Source organism: Rhododendron vialii, chromosome 1a (genome assembly GCF_030253575.1).
Source record: "Rhododendron vialii isolate Sample 1 chromosome 1a, ASM3025357v1".
In the NCBI taxonomy this organism is placed as follows: domain Eukaryota; kingdom Viridiplantae; phylum Streptophyta; class Magnoliopsida; order Ericales; family Ericaceae; genus Rhododendron; species Rhododendron vialii.
The window spans coordinates 34,994,218-35,019,544 of record NC_080557.1 but is presented as its reverse complement, the minus strand read 5'-3'; the positions used below and the strand labels follow the sequence as shown (position 1 = coordinate 35,019,544).

Genomic DNA, 25,327 nt, shown 5'->3' with positions numbered 1-25,327 from the left:
AGAAAAGGAAAAGGAAAATTGATTTACAAATATATATATATATATATATATATATATATATATATATATATATATATATATAGGGGCCGGTTCCGTAGACACCCAAATAAAACACCCAAATAAACACCCCATCTCAGCCCTCCATTTCAAGGGCTGAGATTAAATCCACTCCACCCCTAAAAACCATCGACTTCCCTTCTTCTGCCTTCACTTCCCGTTCTGCTTCTCCAGAACGATACCCAGCCCTCCACCTCCCTCCCCTCCGACCGACGAGCTCCGATCGACGAGCCCCAATCGCCGACGACCCACCACCTCTCGCACGCTCTGTCTCCACCTTTTGCACACTTTGTTTCTCACGTCTGAAAAACCCACCCCCCGCTGCCCGACCTCTCCATCTCCCTCCACTCCGACCGACGAGCCCAGCCGCTGACGACTCTCCACCGCGCCGCCGCCGCCGCTGTCCCTCTTTCTGTGGCGTACTACTGGAAGGGAAGGTCGAAGCACGGTAAACTTGCAAAAATTGAATCGCCCACCCGAAGCTCCATTGCCAAGGTCTCGGTCTCTCTCTCTCTCTCTCTCTCTCTCTCTCTCTCTCTCTCTCTCTCTCTCTCTCTCTCTCTCACATTGATGAGCCCTAGATTGTCCATCTTAGGGTTCCAAAATTTGGGGACCCCCAAAAATTAGTGTTTGTCATGCAATATGAAATTGGGAATTTTCTGTGGTCAGTTTGATTGGCTAAATTAGATGAGTTGATTGTAAAAATCAATTGTACAAGAAAGCTGGGTAATGAGAAAGGGGGCAGGAAACCCTTCTGACATTCTACCTCTGTATTAATTTTCGATGAATATTTGTTTATGTTGACCCATTGGATAGTTTTTTTTTTTTTTGAACAAATTGGATAGTAATTAAATCATTTTAGTTTCTACATATATAACAATCACGTTATATATCCTCCTGGCATTTTGTGTCGGTGGGTTTTTCTTTACCATTACATTGCCAGCTCCAACCACCACATAATAGAGTAATTGGGACAACTCCATAGCCATAGGTCAGGAGGAGAGGATCCAACTGTCCTATTTTTATTTGTAGCTTAGCTGTTGTGGCTTGTTATTGTCAAAGGGCTCTCTCTATATGACAAATTAACGTTTGGACTGTGTGACTGAAAGATAGTAAAAACCAGTCAGGCCTCTCTCTATATGACAAATTTTTGTGTTGATGGAGTTTTACATGCTACATTTTGTTATGTTCATCGTTCATCCCACTTTACAGAGGCTTATGGTAAGAGCTTTAAAGGGATATTGTTACCTATCTTGTTTGATCATTTTGGGTTGTGTTTTGCTTCTGTTTCGGTGTCAACAACATGGTGCAGTTCACATGGCCAACTAGAAGCGCCAGTCCTAAAAGTGCTCTTAGGATAATGAAATCTTGTTTTTGCCCATAAAAACAAAAGTGGTCTTAGGATTTTATATACACGGATTCATGGAAATTTTAACTTCCTTCTAATAATTAGGGTTGGCGTCAGAGTTGGTACTAAATTAAAAATATTTTTGAATTGATTTTTTCCAGTTGGTATAGTGGGAATCCTTTTGGAAAGAATCAACAAAAGGGTTCATTGAGAGCTTACTGAAAGGCCAGCCACTGATTGTGCGCGATAGCAAGTGTTATCCGGCCTAAGCACGTGCCATGATTCTGGAACTCCCCATGACCGAGAAAAAATTAAGGGAAACAAACTGGAGGATAAGGTCGTCAATTCCAAAGACAGCGGAGGAGAGAAAACACAACTATGTTGTGCATGATGAGTTAGGCACCAACACCAATTTGTCCAGAAACAAACTAAACACAATGAACACAGAATATAGCTTAATTCTCTTTGAGGTTTTGGGTTTTTGTACTTGAGAGTTCACCCCTCCATTGTGGCTTCTGAGTTCTGTCTCCTCTTCCAAGGATGGATGCCCGATTTGATTTGATTTACTGTATCTATTGAGCAAAAAAAAAAAACATGGACAATGGACTTGGTGACCTGCTGTATGCTCTTTACATGACTTGCTTCTCAATAAAATCATCTGCTGATGGTACCCTCGTACTTTTCTTTGTCGTTTTCCAGTCCAATGGCATCTTGCATTGCCATCTTTGTTCCATTGGCAGCTGATGCCTGGTCACTTACTACTCAAGTTATGTAGTTGTTTGAAGCGGTCATCTACATCTGTTGTCATGAATTTTTTATCATATGAAAGGAGAACACTTATTCTCCATAACTGAAGCTGGCCCAAAGTGTCCAATAAAATTTATTTTTACAACTTTAAGACTTCTTGCCATTCTAAACTAGAAGGGAAAAACTTGAAAATACCTTCTTGCTCAATAACTCCAAATTGGTTCAGTAAACCCTCATTTCCATGTACATCCTGGTCTACTTGTAGAACTTCAATACTGACTATTTAGCATGTCTGTACAAATACAGAGGCTTACCACATTATTGTTGTACAAAGGCTTCCCGATAAAACTTTCTTGTCATTCTACTTCATGAGATTTTCTAGCAGATGTAGTTGGACTTCTGAAAACCAGTTTCTTGTGCATGCAGGAGCTGTTATTGGAAACAAATTGTTTCTTCTTTATTTCTATAACCCATTTGAGTTTCAGTATAACAATTATAGCGTGTATAAACCATTTATCTGGTTTGACTTATGCAGAAGTTGAAACTGACCTTGATGGTGGAGATACAAGATGTCCTGATATTTTCCCATCCAAACTAGCTGAGTTGTTGGAAAGTGTCGCGATGACTGGTTGACGTAGGAGAAGTTCAAGCGGACATGACTACGGCCAAGAAATAGTAAAGAGAAGGTGAAGTTACTGCAGCAAGCAAAGAAGCTGTTCAGATTAAAAAAAATCAAAGAGGCTGTTACTGTTCCAATGGTGTTCGTGAATTCAATTTTGCTCATCAACTCTTCAAAAATGAATTATCTCAATCCATCTGGTTGTAATGTACTCTTGGATGTAACAGATTCGAGATCAACAGAAAATGAATTATCTCAATTGTATCTATGTTAGAGCTATGTAATGGAAGTTTATTGGAAGTTTTTTCTCTTTTCTGAAGCCATGTATCAATAGTATGGTTTCTTCTCTTTTTTTGTGGACTGTAAGGTGATGCTAGCATTAGTAATGTCATGCTACCATTAGTAATGAATGGGTGAAATATATAGATGCCCCTTTTGAATTCCTGTTTGGCTGTTACTGTTCCAATGGTGTTTGTGAATCCAGATTTTTGCTGATGTGGTTTCTGTTGTTATTTTGTTGTATTGATTGAGACGCGAGACGTCGGGCTAGGTCCAAAAACAGGGGATACTCTGCTGAAATTTTTCCAAAACGTACCTTTGTGAACGGACACGACACAAGGACACTAATAACTAGATCATTTGGACACAAGGACACGACACAAGGACACTAGATCATTACAAAACAAAGCATAGAAAGAACTTTCACTTAACCTGATCCATACAATCTTTCACTTAACAAAGCATAGAAAGAACTTTCATTACAATCTTTCTTACATTCAATTCCATCTCAAAAACTGATCCCAATTGTGGAACTTTCACTTAACCTAAGAATAGATCATTACAAAACAAAGCCAAAAGCCAAAGTACTTCAAGATCATTTAGAGCAATTTGAGACGTCCTCTTGGTCACTATCTGAGCCTTCAGCATCCTCTTCAAAGTCTATTGAATAAAATTGACAATTAAAAAAAATAAGATTAGTAAATAAGAACATCTATGTGTCAACAAGAAGAATATGATTAGTAATTGAGTTACCTTTGTTAGTTTTACTCATTGGATTTGAAGGACAAGTTCTCTTATCATGTCCAAATTGAAAGCACATGTGACACTTTCTTTTCTTCTTATTTAATGACACCTCAATACCGCTTTTCAATCTTTCACACTGTGTAGTAGTGGCTTTGCCCTTGACATCCTTTTTCCTACCCTTGCAAATTGAGATGTTCGGATCCAAAAGCAATATCTGAGACGGCGACGGCTCGGTAAATTTCTCGTTATCTTTTTCAGCAGAAATTTCAATTGGAGACACCTTAGAAACTTCTTGGATCTTCTTGAATAAATCATTCATACCTTCAATAAAAATTGTGTATGCCTCATTTGATGAGGCGGCCAAACAAGCCAATTTTGTAGCTTCTTGACACATATGGCTAAGCCTTAACGCCTCAGATTCTTCTTTGCCGTCGTCATGCACCAATCCTTGGGAATCAATTATCCTAAATTTGTTGGCCCTTTGCCTCCATCGTGGAAGAATAAAGTGTTCCGGTATTTCATCAATGTCTAGTCGGACAAACACTTTCAAAATGTGCGCACACAATATCCCAACAAACTCAAATTGTTGGCATTCACACTTACACTCATAGGTTTGCGAATCCAATGTCACCTCAAACTTTTCAAGTTCATCATCTTTTGACTTCACTACGAAAGATTGAAAACCATTGGCATTTCTTTCATTTTCAATTTTGTAGTGAAAGACTTTACTCCATTCATCCTTGAACTTGTTGAAGGCGTTTCTAGTATACACTTTTGCCACATGCTTCAACAAAAATTCATGGTCATTAACAATCCGAAACTTGTGTTCGGACTCAAAATCTTCATCATTTTCCCTTTTCACAATCCTCTTCAAGGCTTTCTCATACTTTACCACAAATTCTTTGAGATTTGAAGTGTGAGTTACAAAACCATCAAAAAATGAGTTGATGCCCTCACTACGTCCAGTAGTATTCATACCGGCAAAGAATGTACCACGATTATAAACGGGTACCCATGATTCACGAATATCAAACAACCCTTGAAGCCATTCGTTGCTTTCTAACCCATTTTCCTTCATCAATAACCTCCATCTCTCTTCAAAATCCTCTTTCTTGTATGTCTCCTTAATACATTTTTTCATATCCTTCTTGAATTTCGATCTCTTGTAGTACACTTGTGACAACTTTTCAACAAATTTCTTCTTGATATGCCAAAGACATAAACGATGACGGGTGTTGGGAAAGACTTTGGCAATAGCTCCTTTCATTCCCAAGTCTTGGTCAGTGATGATAGAAGTTGGAGGACGTCCTCCCATAGCGTCAAGCCATGCCCGAAACAACCATTCAAACGTCACCTCTGTCTCGTCTTGTAAAAGTGCACATCCATACTGTATCGACTGCATGTGATGGTTTACTCCTGTAAATGGTGCGAAAGGCATATCATACTTATTTGTCCGATATGTTGTGTCAAATGTAACCACATCTCCAAAATAATGGTATGCCATGCGAGATCGAGAATCCACCCAAAAAAAATTAACTGCCCTCCCACTTTCATCACATTGAATCGCATAAAAAAATTGAGGATTATGCGCTTGTTTGTTCCTAAAGTAGTCAAGAACTGACTGTGCATCCCCGCAATCTAGGTCTCTATGCCTCACATTCCTCAAGTGATTGTAGCAATCCCTATTATCAAAGCCCATGTACTCACCACCAAAAATTGAAGGAACTTTCGAAATTCCTATATTTTCTTCATGAAATACCTCAGTCAAATCCTTAACTGCTTTGGGCATGTTCCGATTTGACTTCATTTTGGTTCTCTTACATGGAGTCACTAGTTGGTGGTTGTGATTTTCATCGAAACTTGTTACTTTCCATTTGCAATTCCATTTGTCATGCATAATTCGCAAATGAGCCTTGCATTCACATTTAACGGTTGAACAACGTCTATCTCTTTTCTTTGGTATCGCTTTCTCCTCTTCGTCTGTCTTATCATTCTCCTCCACAACACTCTCTTGCTGCTTTTTCGCAAGATACTTTCCTTCTTTTACGCAAACAAATAGCACCTTGGTGACTTCATTCGATCGGTTTCGTCCTTTGCTTGAAGCCCGAGTACGAATCCAAAATCCATTTTCTTGACCATAACGTTCATAGTAATTTCGTGCTTCTTCAATTGTCTCAAAATACATCCCAATTATCGGTGTTTTTAACCCTTCCACGACGTTTTCTGGAGTCTCCATATCATCTACTTCAACGTCATCTAAACTCACTAACTCCATTGTTCACCCTTCACTTGCCTGCAAGAAAAAGTAAAGAAATCCATATGCAATGTCGACATAAGAAATCAAGACCTTATTCGACATAAGAAATCCATCACAACAAAGTAACTGACCACAACTGGATAACAAGACCCTTTTCCAGAAAAAAAACAAGTACACATAGACAATGTCGACATAAGAAATCAAGACCAGGTTAAGTTAAGAATTAGAAAATCCAAAAAGGGTGATATTGATGCAATGACCTTATTCAATTTTTTTTTGCAACGTCAAACATTTGTAGATTGTTGGTTCATCTCGATGAAAAAGAATCAAATAACTAAAAAATTATGACTTTTACTCTTTTTTTTGGAAGTATCCAGATTTGAGCACTTTTGGGGAAAAGCCCCAGGTTCTCAAAATGAGCTAATGTATGAACCCAAAAAATACTAATCAAACATTATAGTAGAAACCCTAGAATCAGAACAACAAGACCCACAAAAATCGATCCAAACTTTTTTCAACAATCCTAAATCCACCCATTGGCGCCAACTAAACATGTGTTTTCCCCACACACAAAAAACAGAGTACAACACAAAAAACAGAGTATTATTTGCATTATCTGCTTGCAAACCGTGTAATGAATGAAATGCCCCTTGAATCCTTGATTAAAGATGGGTCCAACAAGAAAAAACTTGGGAAATAAAACAAAACTGAATTGAACCCATGAGAGGAAACCGATCATGAATATGAAGTAAAAGAATTGAAGAATAAAACCATTTGATTCAAGTAGTATGCCACGGAAAGAGGGAGAGCGTCGGCGTTGGTGTCGGCGGCTGGGCTCGTCGGTCGGAGTGGAGGGAGGTGGAAGGGTGGGTGTCGGACTGGAGGGGTGGGTGTCGGACTGGAGGGAGCTGGAGGGGTGGGTGTCGGACTGGAGGGAACTGGAGAAGCAGAACGTGAAGTGAAGGGGTGTTTGTTTGGGTGTTTTTAGGGGTGGAGTGGATTTAATCTCAGCCCTTGAAATGGAGGGCTGAGATGGGGTGTTTATTTGGGTGTTTTATTTGGGTGTCTACGGAACCGGCCCCATATATATATATATATATATATATATGCTTAAGCCTTTTAATGTTTACATTTTGTTTTTGTCTTTTTCCCCTCAAGCCAAACAAAGAAAGAGGTTCCTTTTCCTTTCTCTTCTTCTCCCTAAGTTCCAACAAACCTGAAGTTTGTTCTAAAGTGTGTTTTCAAAATTTTACTCGTCGGTCATTTCAGTGAGAATGAATTTATTCTGAAAGTGTATATAGGAATTTTATTTGTCGTTCTTTACAACAACAACAACAGTACTGTACTTTGATCACTTACTATTTGTGTCCAATTAATTCAATTTTTTTGCAGAGATAATTTATTCGCTGGGCTCAACGTACAAATGAATAATGCAGATTATATTTTAAAGCTCGGGATGTGAAGCTTCTTTAGTGTGCCTAACAAAAATGGCATATTCTTGTTTTCTAGGAACTTCTCGGTTTAGGCAAAAGATTTTTTTCCCAAGTTGTAGAGAAAATAAAAAACTCTGACTCACGTTTATAAATAAAACACAACCTACGGACAAAAAAAAAAAAAAAATCCTTTTGTTTTGCTTTTCTATATCTTTTCTATAATTTTTGCAAGCTATTATATGGAGTATTCTTCTAGTCTTCCAATTATTCTAGTTGAGAAGAGTCAACACCGTAGAAAATTTAACCATAAATAAAAAAAAATTCGGTAAGAAATCGATCCAATATAAATCAATAACTTTACATAGACCTCCTCGGTATTCTAAATGTAGAGAAATAGGGTTTAATTTCAATTTTGTTCAAACAAGTCTGAAGTAAGTCACATAATTCGCTTATGTGTGGTGGGAGCGTGAAAGTATCTTTGAAACACATCTCAAACTCTCTAAAATTCGTGAATTTTGAAAGATTATTTGATTATAGGTTTGGTTAGTACTTTAAGTTCTAAACTACTTGGTTAATACTTCACTTTTTTCTTTTGTATATATAGATTGGTTTTATTTCATCACGTAAACTAAAAAAAAATTCGTCTAATTGGTTTTAGTCTACAAATATTCATGCATGATTTAGTTTAATTCAAACAGCACTGACCAAACCTATAATCAAATAATAGGAATATTTGCTTATTGTGAGTTGAAAAAATATTTTGTTTTTATCGTTCTGATATGTCGACATAGTGATTTCTGAGAGTATTTATTAGATTTGTTTCTTTCTTTATCAGAATTGAGTTCGACTTTTTGATAACCCAAATAGTACTAATATTTGTATCCCACTTGATTAAAAGTCAGCGACAAATTTGAGTTTGAACTTATAGTTTACTCAATGGCGAGAAAAGTGTTGACCCAACAAACGAATGAACAAAATTGTACTCGGCCGTGAAAATAACAAAATAGCATTGTGTTTAATGATGGCCCGAGGTGCGAAAAAGGCAATGTACACTTATCAACAATTTTTGTAGCACAATTTTAACATCTTCAGCTTTACTTTTCCGTCGATGCAACAGAATCACCATACACGACAACGTTAATCTTCGATTCTAGTTTTGAATGACTATCTCTGTGTGTAGCTGTTTACATCCTAACATATGTCACCCAATAAAAAAATTATACGTGGAACCAAACAGTGTAAGGTCCAATTAAAACACAGAGTAATTAAGCCTGAGACACAGAAGATTAAGGGTTTAATGATAACGTTATATTAATACTATACGGTATTGTTTAGATTGGAAATGACCACGTTTGGTCAGCAAACAACAGATCTTAAGACGATAATTAAACATAACCGTTGATTAACTCTTAAAACCATCGAACGGTGCCATCAAGGACCGTTTCATAAGAGAGATCAGTTATGTTGTATCAAATCGTCTGAATAATCCATATTGAAGAACTAATCCATGTTGCATGAAAACAGGAACCCACTACCCAGAATTTAGCCACGATCAACATCAACGAACATGAAAGGAGAAGAGTTTTTTTAGAAGGCCAAGTCAAGCAACCGTTCAAAGGCTATTGCAACTGTTTTTAGAGGGAAAGAAGGGCGTTTGAAATCAAATTTGAATGAAGACTTGGGCACCCAAAAAAAACGTGGAGAATACAGGTCGAAGACAGACCCTTTGTCTATAAATGGAAGAAGCAATGGAAGAAGAAAGACAACACCCCCCCTCCCCCCCCCGAAATTCATCATCTGACAATTTATACATCTATAAATGGAAGAAGCAATGGAAGAAGAAAGACAACACCACCACACACACACACACACACACACACACACACCCCCCCCCCCCCCCCCGCGACAAATTCATCATCTGACAATTTATACATCTATAAATGGAAGAAGCAACGGAAGAAGAAAGACAACACCACCACCACCCCCGCGCCTCCCCCCCCCCCCCCGACAAATTCATCATCTGACAATTTATACAAAATGATTGCTCAGAGATCTATCGTAGTTTAGGACTTAGATTAATATATTAGTTTAGTATTTGTAAGTTTGAAGACTTATTTGCATGTAAGATTACTATCGATTGAATTCAAGTCATCTTATTTCTTTCTTTCTTTTCATTACCAAAGAGTAGTCAATTATAGGCTTGCTTTTGATTCAATTCAAGTGTCCCTATATTCTTGCATTATTCTTGTCGAAATCTTAAGAGTAATCGTATATAAATTGACTTTTGATTAAATTCAAGCTTATTTATGTTCAATTATCTTTTTTGATTGAAGAACGTCAATCTTTTATTGATTGATACCTTTGGAAAAATCCTCTTAATTGAGGTAGTCGAACGGATAATACAATTGCCTGACTAAATTAGTTGTTTTGAATTAATCTGAAAATGATAAATTCTATTTCTTTACATTCTTCAAAAATTAATTAATTTTTTTGTCCAAAATTGAGAAGATATATTAATAATTGTCCCGCGGCACTTTGGAAAAATCCTCTTAATTGAGGTAGTCGAACGGATAATACAATTGCCTGACTTAATTAGTTGTTTTGAATTAATCTAAAAATGATAAATTCTATTTCTTTACATTCTTCAAAAATTAATTAATTTTTTTGTCCAAAATTGAGAAGATATATTAATAATTGTCCTGCGGCACTTACATAATGGAGTTTATTACAAATATTTTGAACAAAATCAAACTAATCATCTAACTATTGTAAAACAAGAAAAACAGAAGACAGTCGATGTTTTTACCCTGACTCAAACGAGAAAATTAATGTTTGAAGACCCAAAATTGTGCTACGAAAGAGCTTGTGGGTAATTTATTACTTTTCTGTAGCATATAATACGATGTTTCCAGATAAGCTGCCACATAAAGTACTCAAATTTTATCAAAAACTTTTGGGTAAATTACATTGAACCCCCTCAACTAAGATTGATTTTGACTTAATCTCTCGAATGATTAAAACTCAATACTTAACCCCCTTTAAAGTATTCATCTGATGACAATAAACTCCTTCCATTACCAAAACATTAGAATTTTGGACAGAACTTGTCATGTGAGTAAAACAAGACATGAGAAATAAGCCCCAAGATTTTATGGTGAAACTACCCTTTCCTCTTCATCTAAGGGGATTTCTCAAAAATTAAAAGAGGTTGAGTAGGGAACAAAAGAACCTAACTATTGGGGTCGGTTTGAGAATTGTTGGTGATCATAGGATAAGAGGTGATTGAAATAGCTTTCGTTGGAACAGGGTGACCTAAATTAGGTTTTGAAGTGGTAGTTTTAGGGGGGTTATGAGTGAAAATTAATGTAAAAAGATAATGGTGGGCTAATGAGTGATGGTCAAGAGGGCAAATTGTTATTTTCTGTTGGCACTATCAATCTTTGACATTTATTATTCGTATAGTATTAAGGGAGTTAAGTGTTGAGTTTTAAACTTTAGAAAAGTTACGTGAAAATGGATCATAGTTGAGGCGGTTTAATATTGTAATTTACCCTAATGTTTTTCATTTCACTCATCACGCTTTCCAAGTAGTATTTTTTTTTTTCCAAATAAAGAACTTAGGGGCCACATCAAATTCCCCCTTGGAATTAGCCATTAGGGCAGTAGGGGACCTCTTATACTCCAACTTCCCCAGAGAAGTCTTTAGCCAACTGAGGAAGGTGACACTGGCCTAGTTGCTACCCCCATGCTGCTGTTGACTTTTTACATAAACCTAAAGCGGAAAGTTTTCAACTCCACAAGTTCACACCTACCTATCTCTCTATGATACACCTCAATTATTTGAACATCCTTTTAAGGTGTGTACCATATGTACCTATTGTGTGGTTTATATTGTGCCACCTCATAAAAAATTACTTGTAGGACTGATCATTCATAACATTTTATTTCGCATCGTAACTTTTATACTAAAAATTCGTAATTTTTCGTCAATATGATTCATAACTTTTTAGCAATACATTCATAACATTTTGGGAATCATAACATATTGGTGTATTTCAATTAGGGTGCATATGATACACACCAAAAAAAAAAGAATATGTATTGTAGCACTTCCCATTGATTAATTATCTTAAACACATCAACAAAACAAATTAAGGTTGCTTACCTTAACCTCACGTGGACCACACAAACTGAATATTGCATTTGAAATTCAATATCACAATGATAAAACATTGACCCTCACCATGCTTAATTTGCCATTTACATCTCATCTTTTTCTATAAACATCACAAAGTAAACAAGCAAGTGATCATTGTGACATTGTCACCTGAAATTTAAAATTTTAAATCCCCAGAAAAACAAGAAAAGAGAAAACTAATGGTGGGAGGCTTGAGTGAAATCAGGGTTGTAAATCGCGGTAACGGAAGACATAACCTTATCGGTGATACAATCATGTACCGGTTGATAATTGTGCCGAAAGTTGAAAGTTTCGTTACGTAACAGTCGACAAGATACGTAACTGCCGGTATGGCGAGCCCTGGTTGAAACCTCTGATATTGTTCAATCATTTTTCTAAATCCGGGACCGAGTTATCCTTGGAAAAAACAGAAGGTTGGTTGAGGCTTGAAACGCCACCATGATCATCACCTTCTTTAGGACTGTTGATATCAGAAACAAAAGTGGAGACGCTCACGATGACTGGTGTAACCAAAATGATTAGACCAACTGGAACCATCCACAGCTGAGTATTAGTTTGATGAAACTTCAATTCCCACACAACCAAGATCATCCCTCCAACAATGCTTACCAATAATGAACCCAAAAAACCAATGCATCTCTTCACAATCTTCGGGATTTTCTCGTATCGATTTACGCCTACCTCTTCCTTATCCAATATCTCTAATGATCCCATCTAATATTTTACCAAAACCCAGAAAAATGACTCGTGGTTTTGTCCTACAAGTTGTAAAACCAACATAAGAAACATAAAAAATAACCCACGATACCACCATATCTCTGTGAACCCAAGAGGTTTGGTTGAGTGGGCATTAGATAGCAACGCCTGGCTCCTATAGCTCGCAAGGCCGAATCCCACGAAGTCAAATGTTTCAAATTAACCTTGGGGTCACAAGAGATCTGTCCGGTTTTCAACTTCAAAGACTCAGGATTAATCGAGGTGTGGACAAAAGACACCCGATAATTGGAAAAAATTTGTGGTAACGTAATTAACAAGGAAAAAGAAAGATTGAGACATACCTGGATTATGATGCTGAAGAAGGAACTTTTGATGCGATTGCGATATGTGGGATGTAGTCGGAATAATCAGCAGAGGATACACCCAGTGAACAAATTCTGATCTCAAAAGATTCTGCTAATGGGATCGATTTGGGAATCAGTTACAGTAGAAGAAGAGCCAAATGAGAATTCTTGGACAGATGGAAAGGGGATTCCAAATATACATATGGGTGAATATATGATCTGTTTATGTACGTAGATAAAGGTTCGGGAGTTGCTGAAAATGGTGGTGGAGGCAGGCGAGAGAGAGAGAGGGGAGAACAAAACAGGGGAAGGGGTAAGTAAAGAAAGTGAGAAACCCATGACCCACACCAGTGAATTACTACACTGATTCTGTAATTGAAACTGCCTTTTTATCAATAATAATAATAATAATAATAATAATAAAGCAGTTAGCAGAATCACTTTTGAGTCCCATAAAAGTAAAGGGAATTTAGGTACGTTTCTTCGCTTTGTAGAACACACTAGCTAGTGATCAGTGATGCAGCTATCTAGGGGAGCTACACCCGATTTGCTGTCTGTTTATATCAACCTATGTAGGGGCGTATGTATGTGATTGTGGTGTCATTTGACAAGTGGATAGTTTGTTAATGTTACTACATGGTTAGGTACTGTTTGGAACAAACGGAAAGAGAAATTTATATATTATAGAAAAAAAACTTAGGGAACATGTGTATCATGTATGTTTATGTTCTTTTGGGGGATGGGATCATTTGGAAATTAGTAAGTTGATTATAGTGAACATTTTAGTCAGTCGAGGCATTCGGCAAATTCGAGCCAGCTTATGCTAATTCAATTGTCCATGCATTAGTGGAGGGCCCGATTAAATCCGAAACAAATATTGTATGGGCTAAAAAGCTTCAAGGAGTCAACCTTATATAGGCTAAATGCATTGCTCAAAATTCTGGTTCTGCCTCCAAATAAGGTTTGCTGTCGAAAATCACAATTGTGTTTTTGGCTAAAACAAATGAGGCTCTTAAAAGATACTAATAAGAACATTACAAAAGGCAGATTATAAATTAGTTTGTAGTTTGTACCCAGTAGTATTGTATTGTATCTGATGACCAACCAGCTGCAAGTCCAAGGTTTGTTTAGCGGGTGTATTTAGGGGAGAAGATTAGTAAACCAAGCAGATAGTAACTTGCTTTGTTCGGTTCGTGGTTTAGTTTTAGTTTTAGTTTTGTTTTCAATCATTACCCTATTTCTTTCTCCAATCATTACCCTATTTTTTCAATTATTACTTTCCCATCTCTCTATATCTCTCTCCAATCATTACCCCTATCTTCAATCATTACTCTATTTCTCTCTCCACCTACTATCAAAACTAAACTAAACTAAACTCTCAACCAAACACAACCAGTATTATTGTGCTGGATTTGGCCTTGTGATTTGAGTACGTAGGAACTTATCTTGGGAGGTAGCATAGCTAGGTACGTAGGAGCCACCTACACTAGGGTTTCCTTTTTTCTCCCACGGGATTCTTCTTATTTAATAAATCCATAGATATAGATAGTTTTTATGCAATGTATCTCTTCACTGGGGATGGTGCCGTGTGGATTGCACCTTTCGAACCGTCTATTTGGTAATCCAACGGTTCAAATGAACCGGTGGTGGTGCTGTGCACCATCCCTCGGTTTGTCCTATACAATGACGGAGCCCTCCTTCTCAATGGTCTATACTAAACCGATGTTGGATCATGAATTTCTTGTGACAAATAATTAATCACAAGAAGTTTGGATCGATTAGGAATTTATAGAGTTACCAAACGAAACCACGGGCAATCATGGGCAAAAGAAATATTTCTTTGTTTCTTCCATTTATTTTTGCCTATTTTTCTTTGGCCATTCAAATTAATCCCTCATTAAGTCAGTTAATTTCCTACTGTATTCTATTTTCTAAACTTACTTCATAAACAAAATTCGTGTCTTTCTAATTTGATATGTTATCGACCTAGCCGGCAGTCGTGAATTATATGATGGACTTTAATTTAAAAAAAAAATGCAATGATAGAGGCATGTGACAGGCAGCAAAGAGAAAATCATTAAATATTTTTTTACGAGACAATAAAAAATGTACGTGAGAGCATTTGCACGTGACTCTTTAAACAACTCTCTAAACTAAAGTAAAGCGCAAAAATGAGAAAATGGACAAGAAAATGCCCTACGCCGGCCTCTTTTCCTTCCTCTTTACTTTGCAAAATAAATAACTTTGCTATAATGACTCTTTTGTTTTAAAGAGTCATTATTCACCCTTTTAACTATTAATTGAGTAGAGAAATGTGGGAATAAATGAAGGAAATATAAAAGTATGAATATTTAATTGAGTAGAGAGTGAGAGTAAAGAGTTTGATGCAATAGACATTTTTAAAATGAGTAACTAAAGTAATAAAGTGAATTTTTAAGGTGTAATTTGGTTCAAAATTTAAAGAGACCGATACGAATACTCTGACATTGTTATGTTTAACTCGTCAAATAAAAGAGAACGAATGGGTGATGATAGAGCGATTGGTGATGATAAACAAGAGTTGTACGTGTAAACAATACGTTGCCGATGAAAAAAAGTTCCCTAGTAGACTGTCGCATTATTTTTTATGAGCATCTCTATTGATTCATATATCAAATCTCTTGTAGTTGCTAAATTTTGATTAGGAAATCTTTCTTCTTCTTTTTTCCACAACGATAACAGTTGATATTATAAATGAGAATAAATTCTTTATACCGCCGGTGTAAACATTTGTTTCCTCCAAATCAATTGCATTGTGTCACGTCGCAATGTTTTATTAATTGGGACCACTGTTTTGACATGTGTCGTAATGCAATTGATTTGGAGGAAATAAATTTTTACACCGACGGTGTAAAGATATGCAATTGATTTGGAGGAAAACATATTATAAGACATGCTCTCCAATTAGTTCTAGGGCTCTCTCAGGGCTTTCGTTGAAAGTCTTAGAGTCAAAAATTAATTATGACCCCTTAGAATAAAATAATTAAAAAAATAAGATCTTCACACCGGTTCAAATGGATTAAAAGTTGGAGCACTTAATTTTATAACAACCTTGACACTCCAGCAGATATGCAACCAGAGCTGCTACCCAACAAACGCAATGGAAAACCCCTCGGAACTACTACCGAACAAAGTTAAAACCGCCAGCACGCTTCTGTCAGAAGGCCACGGATCGCCGACAATCCAATGCCAACGAACGGGTCCTCGCTGTCATGAACATTTGGACGCTACTCCAATGCAAGCCCGCAAATCAAAGACTGATCAAATTCTTGACAATATGTCAAAGTTTTTCTTTCCCCCTCAAATTTGTCAACAAGGTTGCCAACCTACACTTGCTTCAAACCACCAGATTGATTCCTATAGGAGGATGGTAATTGGAGCAAATAATCCAATCATTTACATATAGCCACTTTACCGATAAAAAAATTGAAAAAGGAAAAGAAGGGGAAAAAAACGAAGAAAAAGTAACAATAACCAAGTGGGCCCTACAAGTAAAGATATGGGGAAATGACGGTCTAGGACGTGTTTTGATAATTAATACCCGTCAAGAACATACTAAGAACATTTGTTAATACTGAAAATATTCTTGTCGGATATTAATTATCAAAACACGTTATTGACCGTCATTTTCGCTAAAGATGTGGCCCTAAAGAGTGAAGTGTAAACCATTGGAATGCTTAACAACTGGCCATAGGTCCAGGCTCCTCCTATTTAGGCCCAAGACTTCACAAAATGGGCCATACCAAGGCCCATAAAAGTGCACAAGACACACCCAGCTCCAATGAGAAAAAAATAATCGCGCTAGCCAATGCGGCCCAATAAAGACACTTGTACCTATTGCTCGGCCCAACCCCAACAGTGGGAGAAATTTTTGGTTGATGTGGCGGGATCCGTCGGAGATCCTAACTGTCCAAATATGTTTTTGGATGCTCGGGAAATGTTTGGACGGTTCAAATTTATTCTTTCTCTTTCTCTTCACTAGAACACTCTCTCTTCTCTTTTTCTCTCTCTAAAATCCGAACCATCCGAGACTAGATTTGCCGACGAAGTAGCACGTGGTGACCTTGCCCGGCACCCAAAAACTTCTCCAACGGTGGGGACAAAGTTACGCGGTGAGAACACGGAGTGATGGAACAGAGTTTCAAAAGGATAAGCTTACAGTTGCAGTAGTAGTACAGAAAGATGAAGACACGTCGGATCCAGTCAACCACGTTCGTTGTTGATGAGTAGTAGTTAAAAGTGACGTTATATAACTACACCCATTTTACATACCTAAATATACATTCACACTGTGAACTCCACACACATACTACAGTGTATAGTGTATGTGGAGCTCACACACTTATATGTGTGGGTATGTATTTGAGTGTGTAAAATGGGTGTGATTATAGAATTATTGGTAGTTAAATGCCATGTGGGAAAGTAAAACGGTAAAACTAATTCCGCGTCCTTTTTTGGACTTTTGCCAATAATTGAAACGGGATTCTTGTGATTCCATTTGTTCCATCCATCTCTCTCGTACCTACGACATCTTTTTGTCTTTTTTCTTCTTCTTCCTCCCTATTTGGCCCTCCTCGAAAGTACCAAATTGCCCCCCACTCCTACTTTCAAAACAAATCAAAATAGGTTTTTTATTTTGGTTGTTGTAGAGCAATTCCGATTCTTGTGTGGTGGTAATGCTTAATTTTCAATACGAAGAGCTTGATTTCTTAAAGTGACGCATGCAAATTAATTATTCCCTCTTTATAGGTTGGGTGGGCCCGTTTTGGAGCTAGTGATGCATGGTGGCGCGCCCCTCCAAATTATAAAAATCCACATATTAATTACATTTTCACAAAAATAGTAAGAGATATAAGTTATCAATATTTGATCGGTATGGATTTTTACACAAATGACCAACTCGACGAATTTAAGAAAATGAATATTTTTAATTTTATCGCTAGTTGCACGATGCATATGTTGTCCCCTTGTGCACATCATTTACCTTGATTCGTGTTTTACTTTTGGGTACATCAAAGACTCTGATCGTGCATTCCACTAATACCTAACCCCCCCCCCCCCCTAATAATCATACTTAATTTCTCAAAAGTGTTAAAGGCGTTAAATGTCTTATTTTTCTTTTTATTTTGTGAAGAAAGATAAACCCTTTTAGCTTAAATACTTTACCATTTTCAGGAGACTTAAGCCTCATATTTCACTAGTACCTTTATAGTTAAGGGCAATTCGGTCACTTTGTGTAGGCTAAGCTGTTAATAAATGTCAACAATCCAGGGCACATTAGGCAACCGAAATTAGCCAGGGGCGAGAGAAGCGTAGCCACGGAAAGGAACTGTTTCAATTGGATGGCGCACAAAGCCCTCGGACTCCGCATCGTGTTCTGGGTCCCACGCACACCATTACCATACCGTACCCTCCAAGAGAGAAAAGAAAGAATTATCCCTTTGGTTTCCACAGCCCCACCACCACCACCATCATCCTTCTCCTTTCTCTCCTCTACCTCTGCCTACCCTCAATAATTGTGTACAGATACGTACGTACGCATGCATTGATTGTATCTGTATATATGAAAGTTTTGTTGTTGTTCTCATAAACAGATTGAGACCAACCAAGAGAGAGAGAGAGAGAGAGAGAGAGAGAGAGAGGACGGAGCATGGCGGCATCGGGGACTCGAACTCGGGTGGGGAAGTATGAGATGGGGAAAACGCTGGGGGAGGGTAGCTTTGCCAAGGTCAAGTTCGCTAAGAACCTCGAGAGCGGTGACAGCGTCGCCATCAAGATCATCGACCGTGTTCGCGTCCTCCGTCACAAGATGGTCGAGCAGGTACCCCCCGCATACAGGACCTGATATGGGCATCGTTATCGTTTTGAACTATACATCCAAAGTTAATTGCATAAATGTTAAGTATTTGGTTAAAATGTTCATAATCCGGATTAAGGCTCTGTTTCTAACCCATGGAACCTATGGAAAGGAAAAGAAATGAAAGGAAAATAAAAAAAAAAAGGAAAAATAAAAGAAAAATAAGAAGGAAAATTTAGTATTTATTAAACTTAAAATCTTTATTTTCTTCCCTCTTTCTCTTCCAACCAAAACCAAACAATAGGAGTTTTTTTTTTTTAATTTTCCTTTCTTTTATCTGAGTTCTAAACAGAGCCTAAATATTCCTAAATATTCCTACGGATATACAAGACCACAACAAGTCTGACATTATTTATTCGATTATTATTTAAACATGGACAGATCGTATCTGGTGGGGATAGTTCCGTCAAATAAACCTCTCCAGCTCTCCTTGTTATTAACAAATGGTTTTTTTTCTGATGTTCTTTTTTTTGTTAAACGGTCAGATTGTCCGGCCCACCTTCCGTGCACCTCAATTGACCCCATTTCCGGTCCGGTTAAAAGCAGGTCATTCATGACGAGGCTAGAGAATTTACAAGAAATTACTCCTCCGTCCCAATTTTGATCCGTTATGAAAAGACGTCAAATTTTCGGATGAAAAAATAAAATACTTCCCGTACATAATTTTTCGAGTTTCTTCACACCAAATTAAATATCTCAATTAGTCTTTTAATTTGGTATGAACAATTCAAAAAATTATGAACGGAAGTAATTTATTTTTTCATCCAAAAATTGCACGTCTTTTTATAGAAGACTATCATTTTTGAACGGGGGAATACTTTCTTGCGGCCTGACACAAGAATTGAACACTGGTCACACAAGAATTTAGCACTGGTCAATTGTGTTTTTGAGCAAATCCAGGGACTAACCTCTGGGACTTGTTTTTTCATTTCTGTTATTGTGGAGTGGAAAGGCTTTGTTGATAGCGGACTACTTTTAAGCGCTCATATTCTTTTCTACAAACTCGTGTATCTAGTGTTGATGACGTCATTTTTATTTTATGGTTGTCCGCATACCTATGTATGGAAAGTCTGTCTTTGGTTTAACTATGAATAAGAATCTTGCGATATGTTTTGTTTAGTTTTTGTAAATTATGACGTTGGCTTTTCATTTTATTTTCAGATTAAAAGAGAAATATCGACAATGAAGTTGATCAAGCATCCCAATGTATTGAAACTCTTCGAGGTACCGATGAATTTGATTTTATTCAAATATTTCTAGCACTTATAAAGCAAAGTTTTCTTGATGGATCACAGCTTTCACTGCGGAATGTGATCTCGATTATGCTTTTCCTGTACCACAAGGATCATGAAAATAGTAAAGCTGAGATCTTGAGACTAAGTAAAAGTCGAATCCTTTTGTTTTCAGTTTGCATCTCTTTTTTAGTTTTAGGTAATCAGGATAGAGAGCTTACTCTGTCTTGGGAAAGAACAAACAGGTAAAAGAAAAGCATTAATATGCATTAATTTTAATCATTGGCTTGCGTTTCTTCAAGTTTAATCATCAGCTTAATCTTTTATTCGTTTTTTTACTGATTTGCATGAATTTTAATCATTGGTTTGCGTTTCTTCGAGATTAATCATCAGCTTAATCTTTTCTTTCATTTTCATTATAAGCTTAATCATCAGCTTGCATTCGATCCCATCTTTCTATTCTCTCTTATCCCCTTATGGTTTTAGTTACTCATGCTTGACATGTTACCTTAATTCTTTTGATTTCCGGCCTTACAAATAGGTTTTGGCAAGCAGGACAAAGATCTACATTGTGCTTGAGTATGTTGATGGGGGCGAGCTTTTTGACAAAATAGTAAGTAAACATTGTTCACGTCATGCTACTTTTGAGTCTTTCATAATGTGTTCTATGCATTTATGTAAACCATATTTGGTGTTCAGTATTCTAGTTTTTAAGGTAACATTCACTACTTATTCATGCTATTTTGTACTAGGCCAAACAAGGAAGACTAAAAGAAGATGAAGCTAGGAGATACTTCCAACAGCTCATTAACGCTGTGGACTATTGCCACAGTAGAGGCGTGTACCATAGAGACTTGAAGGTTTGGCAAACTTTCTTACATATTTTTGGGTTAATGGGTTTATTCTACCTAAATAAGGACTTTTAGTAGAATCGCAATTTGCTTTTTGGGCAATCTATTTAACCATGACTAATGATATGTGCATTACTCTGCTACTTTTGCAGCCGGAGAATCTGCTTCTGGATTCATTTGGTGTTCTTAAAGTCTCAGACTTCGGATTGAGTGCATTTTCTCAGCAAGTACGGGTAAGTATTATGTAACGTTGCGACTACCCTGGTCCAAATGAGATAGGTGCAGCTGGGTCTTAATCACTGATTAGTAAAAATGTTCAAAAGTGGCAACGAGCCGGTGTTGCAGTATGGAAGCTACTTTCAAGCAAATTCGTCTTGGCCTTGTGGAATTTTTTAGTTGAAATACTTGCCCATTAGTTTTTCTTTGGCCTTTGGTGGCTTCTTCATTTCTTGCTTTTCTTGTTTTCTGTTTCACAATCATCTTCCTCCATTTGCTCGTTGCCGTTCCCGAAACAAAGGAGGCTGTTTGTTTTTGTGTTTTGACATATTCTTGGTAGTAGCATTCTGTAAAAATAGTGACCATTTCTCTAAGAATTTGATGCATTGTTATGGAAGTATTAGAGTTTTCTTGATGGATAAATAGGCTTATAGGAAGTTCCTATAACATGTCCCCTAGGCTTCATAACGTTTGGTATTCCATAATTTTTGCCACACTCGATGCTCAGATTCATCATTCATCGAATATTGTGTTTGCTACAATAAAATATTCAGGTTTCAAAATGTGTTTATTGTATTCTAGGGTAAATGGTGCTTACAAGGTGCTATAGAGTATTCATGCAGAATATTGTGTTTGCTGCATTTATGGTTTACTTGAATTACTCCCTCCATCCCAATTTATTTGTCCAATCTTGGAATTCCAACTTGTTAGGGATACCAAATGTCTACTTGCAAGAGTCCATGCAGCTTAGGTCTGGTTATATGACCTCAACAATCCAGTCAAAATGGTCTAACGCACTGGATTGGTTAACCTTCTCAAGGATTGGCCTAAACATATGCAATCACCTTCCCAAGGATTGGCCTAAAAATATGAGATCACCTTCTCAAGGATTGGCCTAAACATAATACCTCTTTTCTTATTGTGTACTGTGCACTGATTTCTTATTTTTATATTCATGACATATGATTTTGCTTTCTCTGATAAAAAAAATTCTTTGGATTGCTGTTCACTCAAGTACCCTTTCTTTGGTTAAGATTTGTTACTATGAGGTTGTGTCTTAAGATTGGTTTGCGGTGTGTACTTGTTTTTGGCTGCGTGCTTGTTTGGATATCTTACTTTTGTGGACTTGTTACTTTCTCTCTGTTACGGGAAATTCTGTTACTCATAGATTCACCTATGGGCATTACACCTGATGAAGAAAAAACCTTACTATTATTTCTTTAGGATGATGGACTGCTTCACACGGCCTGTGGAACTCCAAATTATGTTGCTCCCGAGGTATCGACTTTATGGTTTTATGGGAATTGATTTCGGAAAATTGCTGATTTGTTTTTCTTTTCTTTTCCTTATCTATTTCTTGCATTTGCAATAATTTTTCCTTGTAGGTGCTCACTGACAAAGGTTATGATGGTACAGCAGCTGATATATGGTCTTGTGGGGTCATTCTGTTTGTACTTATGGCTGGATACTTGCCTTTTGATGAGCCGAACCTCATGGCTTTATACAGAAAAGTGGGTATCTAGAACTCTGCTTTCTATATGCTATAGCTTTGAAATATATTGAGAACATCATGTATTGAACCGACTTGTTTTCAGATCCACAAGGCTGATTTCTCATGTCCATCATGGTTTTCATCGGGTGCCAAAAAGCTGATTAAGCGTATTATTGACCCCAATCCACTCACTGTGAGCTCGACACCCCTTGTTTAACTTCATCCTGTTACTGTTTTTTTCATGTTAGCTTTTCCGCTAACGCAAGTATTCCCCGAATATCACTGCAGATATCCATTTGAAAAACTTATAATTCAATTGTCGTAAAACTATGTTTATTCTGTCTCAGAGAATAACAATTGCGGAAATCTTAGAAAATGATTGGTTCAAGAAAGGTTACAAGCCACCACATTTTGAGCAGGGAGAGGATGTAAATCTGGATGATGTAGATGCCGTTTTCAATGACTCAGAGGTGAGATATTAACAGCTCGTTTTGAGGTTGCGCTGAGAAAGTTCATTCAAAATATTGTTGGAGGATTTGATCCTTTTTTTTTATCTTGAACTTCTCTTCACAAATGGTACTGAAAAGTGTAACAATAATAATGTCCACTTTCCTTCTTGCGTGAATCCTATCTATCGAGGGGCAATATGGTGACTCGTATTGAATCTCCCTCTTTGATTTATTGCAGGAACACCTTGTTACAGAAAGGAAAGAGAAGCCTGTATCCATGAACGCTTTCGAGTTTATTTCCAGGTCACAGGGTTTCAACCTTGAAAGTTTGTTCGAAAAGCAGATGGTATGTTACCTTGGTTTCTTTGTGATCATAATAGACTGAAACATCATATATACGTCTAGGATTTTGCTTCATTCCCCACAAAACCTGAAAGATTAGAATCTCAGGGGTGCAATGGCGGCATCCTGGGACATAAAAAAAAAAACTTTATTTCGTTCAATCAAGACTGTTCTGCTTGGAAAAGTTCATTCTAGCCACCTCAGCTGGACTCCTACGATTGAACTATAAATACTTATGTTTATCGAGTGTGCATTGTGATGTATCTATATTTTATTTTTCAATTCAAGATAAGAAACTAGCTTTGCCGACTGAATTTCTCTCCGCTGTCCAAACTACAGGGTCTTGTTAAGCGAGAAACACGCTTTACTTCCAAGAGCCCCGCAAATGAGATTATGTCTAAAATAGAGGAAACTGCAAAACCCTTGGGCTTCAACGTTCACAAGAGAAACTATAAGGTAGTATATTCATCTTGTGCTTTGCATCTTGATATGCTGTTAATAGTCCCACTAGTTTGTTTACTTGAACTGGCCAAAGAGATTAAAATTTAAGTTTGCGTAATTATATATTCCCTAAAACAATGTTTCATTCTCAACTGTTCCAGATGAAGTTACAAGGTGATAAGACAGGCAGAAAAGGCCACCTTTCAGTAGCTACAGAGGTATTTACTTAGCCTTGGTACACTTTGTTGATCTATTATCTAGGGTATTGTTATGTCTAAAATTACTAGATGAGCATTCCAGTTTTTCCATCTATACAGAGATTCATATGTTAGGCATCTTATATTCTTTTATATGAAGCGTTTGTTGCAGGTTAAAAGAAATTTAAAAAAAATGAGTAAATAGCATTCTTTGCATTTTTATTGTTAACATTTCAGATGAATCAGTTCCATGAATGGTGTGAAACGAAGTCCATGTCGCGCTGAGTACCAAAGTAATACAAGTATATAACCGTGAGGGCATCCTCACTTCAATAGCAAGATTTTGGATTGATGATTACGTCTTAACTTCAGGTATTTGAAGTTGCTCCCTCGCTACACATGGTGGAGCTCCGCAAAACAGGAGGCGACACACTGGAGTTTCACAAGGCATGTCAAACTTTATCCCTCGAGTATCTGATACATACTTATTTGAAGGAACTCTTCATAATATTTCAAGGGCCAATTTTGTGTTGACTGTTTTGGTTCCCCCATTTTCCCACCTAATGGCAGTTCTACAAGAGCTTCTCCTCTGGATTACAAGACATTGTGTGGACCCCGGAATCAATTCCTGAAGAGACAAGGTGATCTCTCTCTCTCTCTGAATCCATTTTTGTGCATAGTGGTTCAGTTTATGAGAATGAATTCTGCATCTTTTAACGCTTTGGCGTTGCTCAGGTCTTAAGGAAGACAGCCTTTTCTGGTTCATCTCTTTTAAGTAATTTTCCGGAACTGCTTAAGCTTAATGGATACCCCATGCTGTGCATAATGAAGATTATCGCAGCATGTGTGGTTGGCATACTGTGTTTGAGGCTTGTGGAAGTGAGAGATCTTCGGTTATCTACCTCCAAAATCGAAACTGCAAGGAAGAAGGAAGCAAGGATGGTTCATGTATTAATCCTCCAATTTCTAGGAGAGGCATCTCAGTTTTACCCCTCTGCGTGATAGCATGAAGGAGATCATCCTTAATATATTATTACAGTGTAATGTTAAGTCGCAATGCCCTTCTTGCTGTATGCCCCTCTTGAAGAATTGGGTACATTGGGTACTATATGTAGAATGGAGCTACTCCTGGAAGTTTCAGTTCATGTCTGGTTTCTGTTCTTCATATCAGTTTTGCAGAATCATGATGTTGACGGAATTCGAAAGTGATTTCTGGGAATTTGTTTTCCCGGAAAAGAACTCACTTTTGTAAATCCTTTAAAATTATGTTATAGATTTCTTGAAAACTATTGTGCTGAAAGGAGAATAATAGGTGAAAATCTGAAGTATTTTTTTATTGCAGAATCAATTTCTAAAACGTGTCCTTTAGAACTGATTTTGAAACAGAAGCAACAAAAATATGAGAAGTTTGGCTATTTTTCCCAAAAAAGAAAAAGAAAGAAGTTTGGCTATTCCCAATAAGACAGCT

General features: G+C 37.2%; 2 protein-coding genes and 2 long non-coding RNA genes across 4 annotated transcripts; 2 read left to right on the top strand and 2 right to left on the bottom strand.

The window, feature by feature from the left end:
* The first annotated feature begins 345 nt into the window (after positions 1–345).
* On the top strand, positions 346–3,211 carry LOC131307549 (uncharacterized). Its single transcript, XR_009194164.1, has 2 exons — positions 346–552; positions 2,688–3,211. It is a non-coding gene; the product is annotated as an uncharacterized LOC131307549 (long non-coding RNA).
* A 373-nt stretch (positions 3,212–3,584) lies between these two features.
* LOC131307542 (protein FAR1-RELATED SEQUENCE 5-like) lies at positions 3,585–6,128 on the bottom strand. The gene is made up of 2 exons (XM_058334097.1): positions 3,804–6,128; positions 3,585–3,710 (listed from the first exon to the last, which is right to left on the bottom strand). The coding sequence occupies exons 1-2, from the start codon at positions 6,067–6,069 to the stop codon at positions 3,646–3,648; spliced, it is 2,331 nt and encodes a 776-aa protein (XP_058190080.1). The 5' UTR covers positions 6,070–6,128; the 3' UTR covers positions 3,585–3,645.
* Positions 6,129–11,663: 5,535 nt separating this feature from the next.
* On the bottom strand, positions 11,664–13,391 carry LOC131307534 (uncharacterized). The gene is made up of 2 exons (XR_009194160.1): positions 12,741–13,391; positions 11,664–12,440 (listed from the first exon to the last, which is right to left on the bottom strand). It is a non-coding gene; the product is annotated as an uncharacterized LOC131307534 (long non-coding RNA).
* A 4,775-nt stretch (positions 13,392–18,166) lies between these two features.
* LOC131307529 (CBL-interacting serine/threonine-protein kinase 9) lies at positions 18,167–25,024 on the top strand. Its single transcript, XM_058334079.1, has 15 exons — positions 18,167–18,603; positions 19,801–19,863; positions 20,413–20,484; positions 20,624–20,731; positions 20,875–20,955; positions 22,163–22,216; positions 22,324–22,449; positions 22,534–22,623; positions 22,778–22,900; positions 23,118–23,225; positions 23,561–23,677; positions 23,824–23,880; positions 24,232–24,306; positions 24,430–24,500; positions 24,595–25,024. The coding sequence occupies exons 1-15, from the start codon at positions 18,433–18,435 to the stop codon at positions 24,599–24,601; spliced, it is 1,323 nt and encodes a 440-aa protein (XP_058190062.1). The 5' UTR covers positions 18,167–18,432; the 3' UTR covers positions 24,602–25,024.
* The last annotated feature ends 303 nt before the right edge of the window (positions 25,025–25,327 follow it).

What these genes read in the sequence shown, in the direction of transcription:
- LOC131307542 (XM_058334097.1), bottom strand. Translation starts at nt 6,069, where the DNA reads ATGGAGTTAGTGAGTTTAGATGACGTTGAAGTAGATGATATGGAGACT. An exon ending in AATGAGTAAAACTAACAAAG is followed by an intron (nt 3,711 to 3,803) that starts GTAACTCAATTA and finishes TTTATTCAATAG; the next exon opens with ACTTTGAAGAGGATGCTGAA.
- LOC131307529 (XM_058334079.1), top strand. Translation starts at nt 18,433, where the DNA reads ATGGCGGCATCGGGGACTCGAACTCGGGTGGGGAAGTATGAGATGGGG. An exon ending in ATGTATTGAAACTCTTCGAG is followed by an intron (nt 19,864 to 20,412) that starts GTACCGATGAAT and finishes CCTTACAAATAG; the next exon opens with GTTTTGGCAAGCAGGACAAA. An exon ending in TCATGGCTTTATACAGAAAA is followed by an intron (nt 22,450 to 22,533) that starts GTGGGTATCTAG and finishes ACTTGTTTTCAG; the next exon opens with ATCCACAAGGCTGATTTCTC.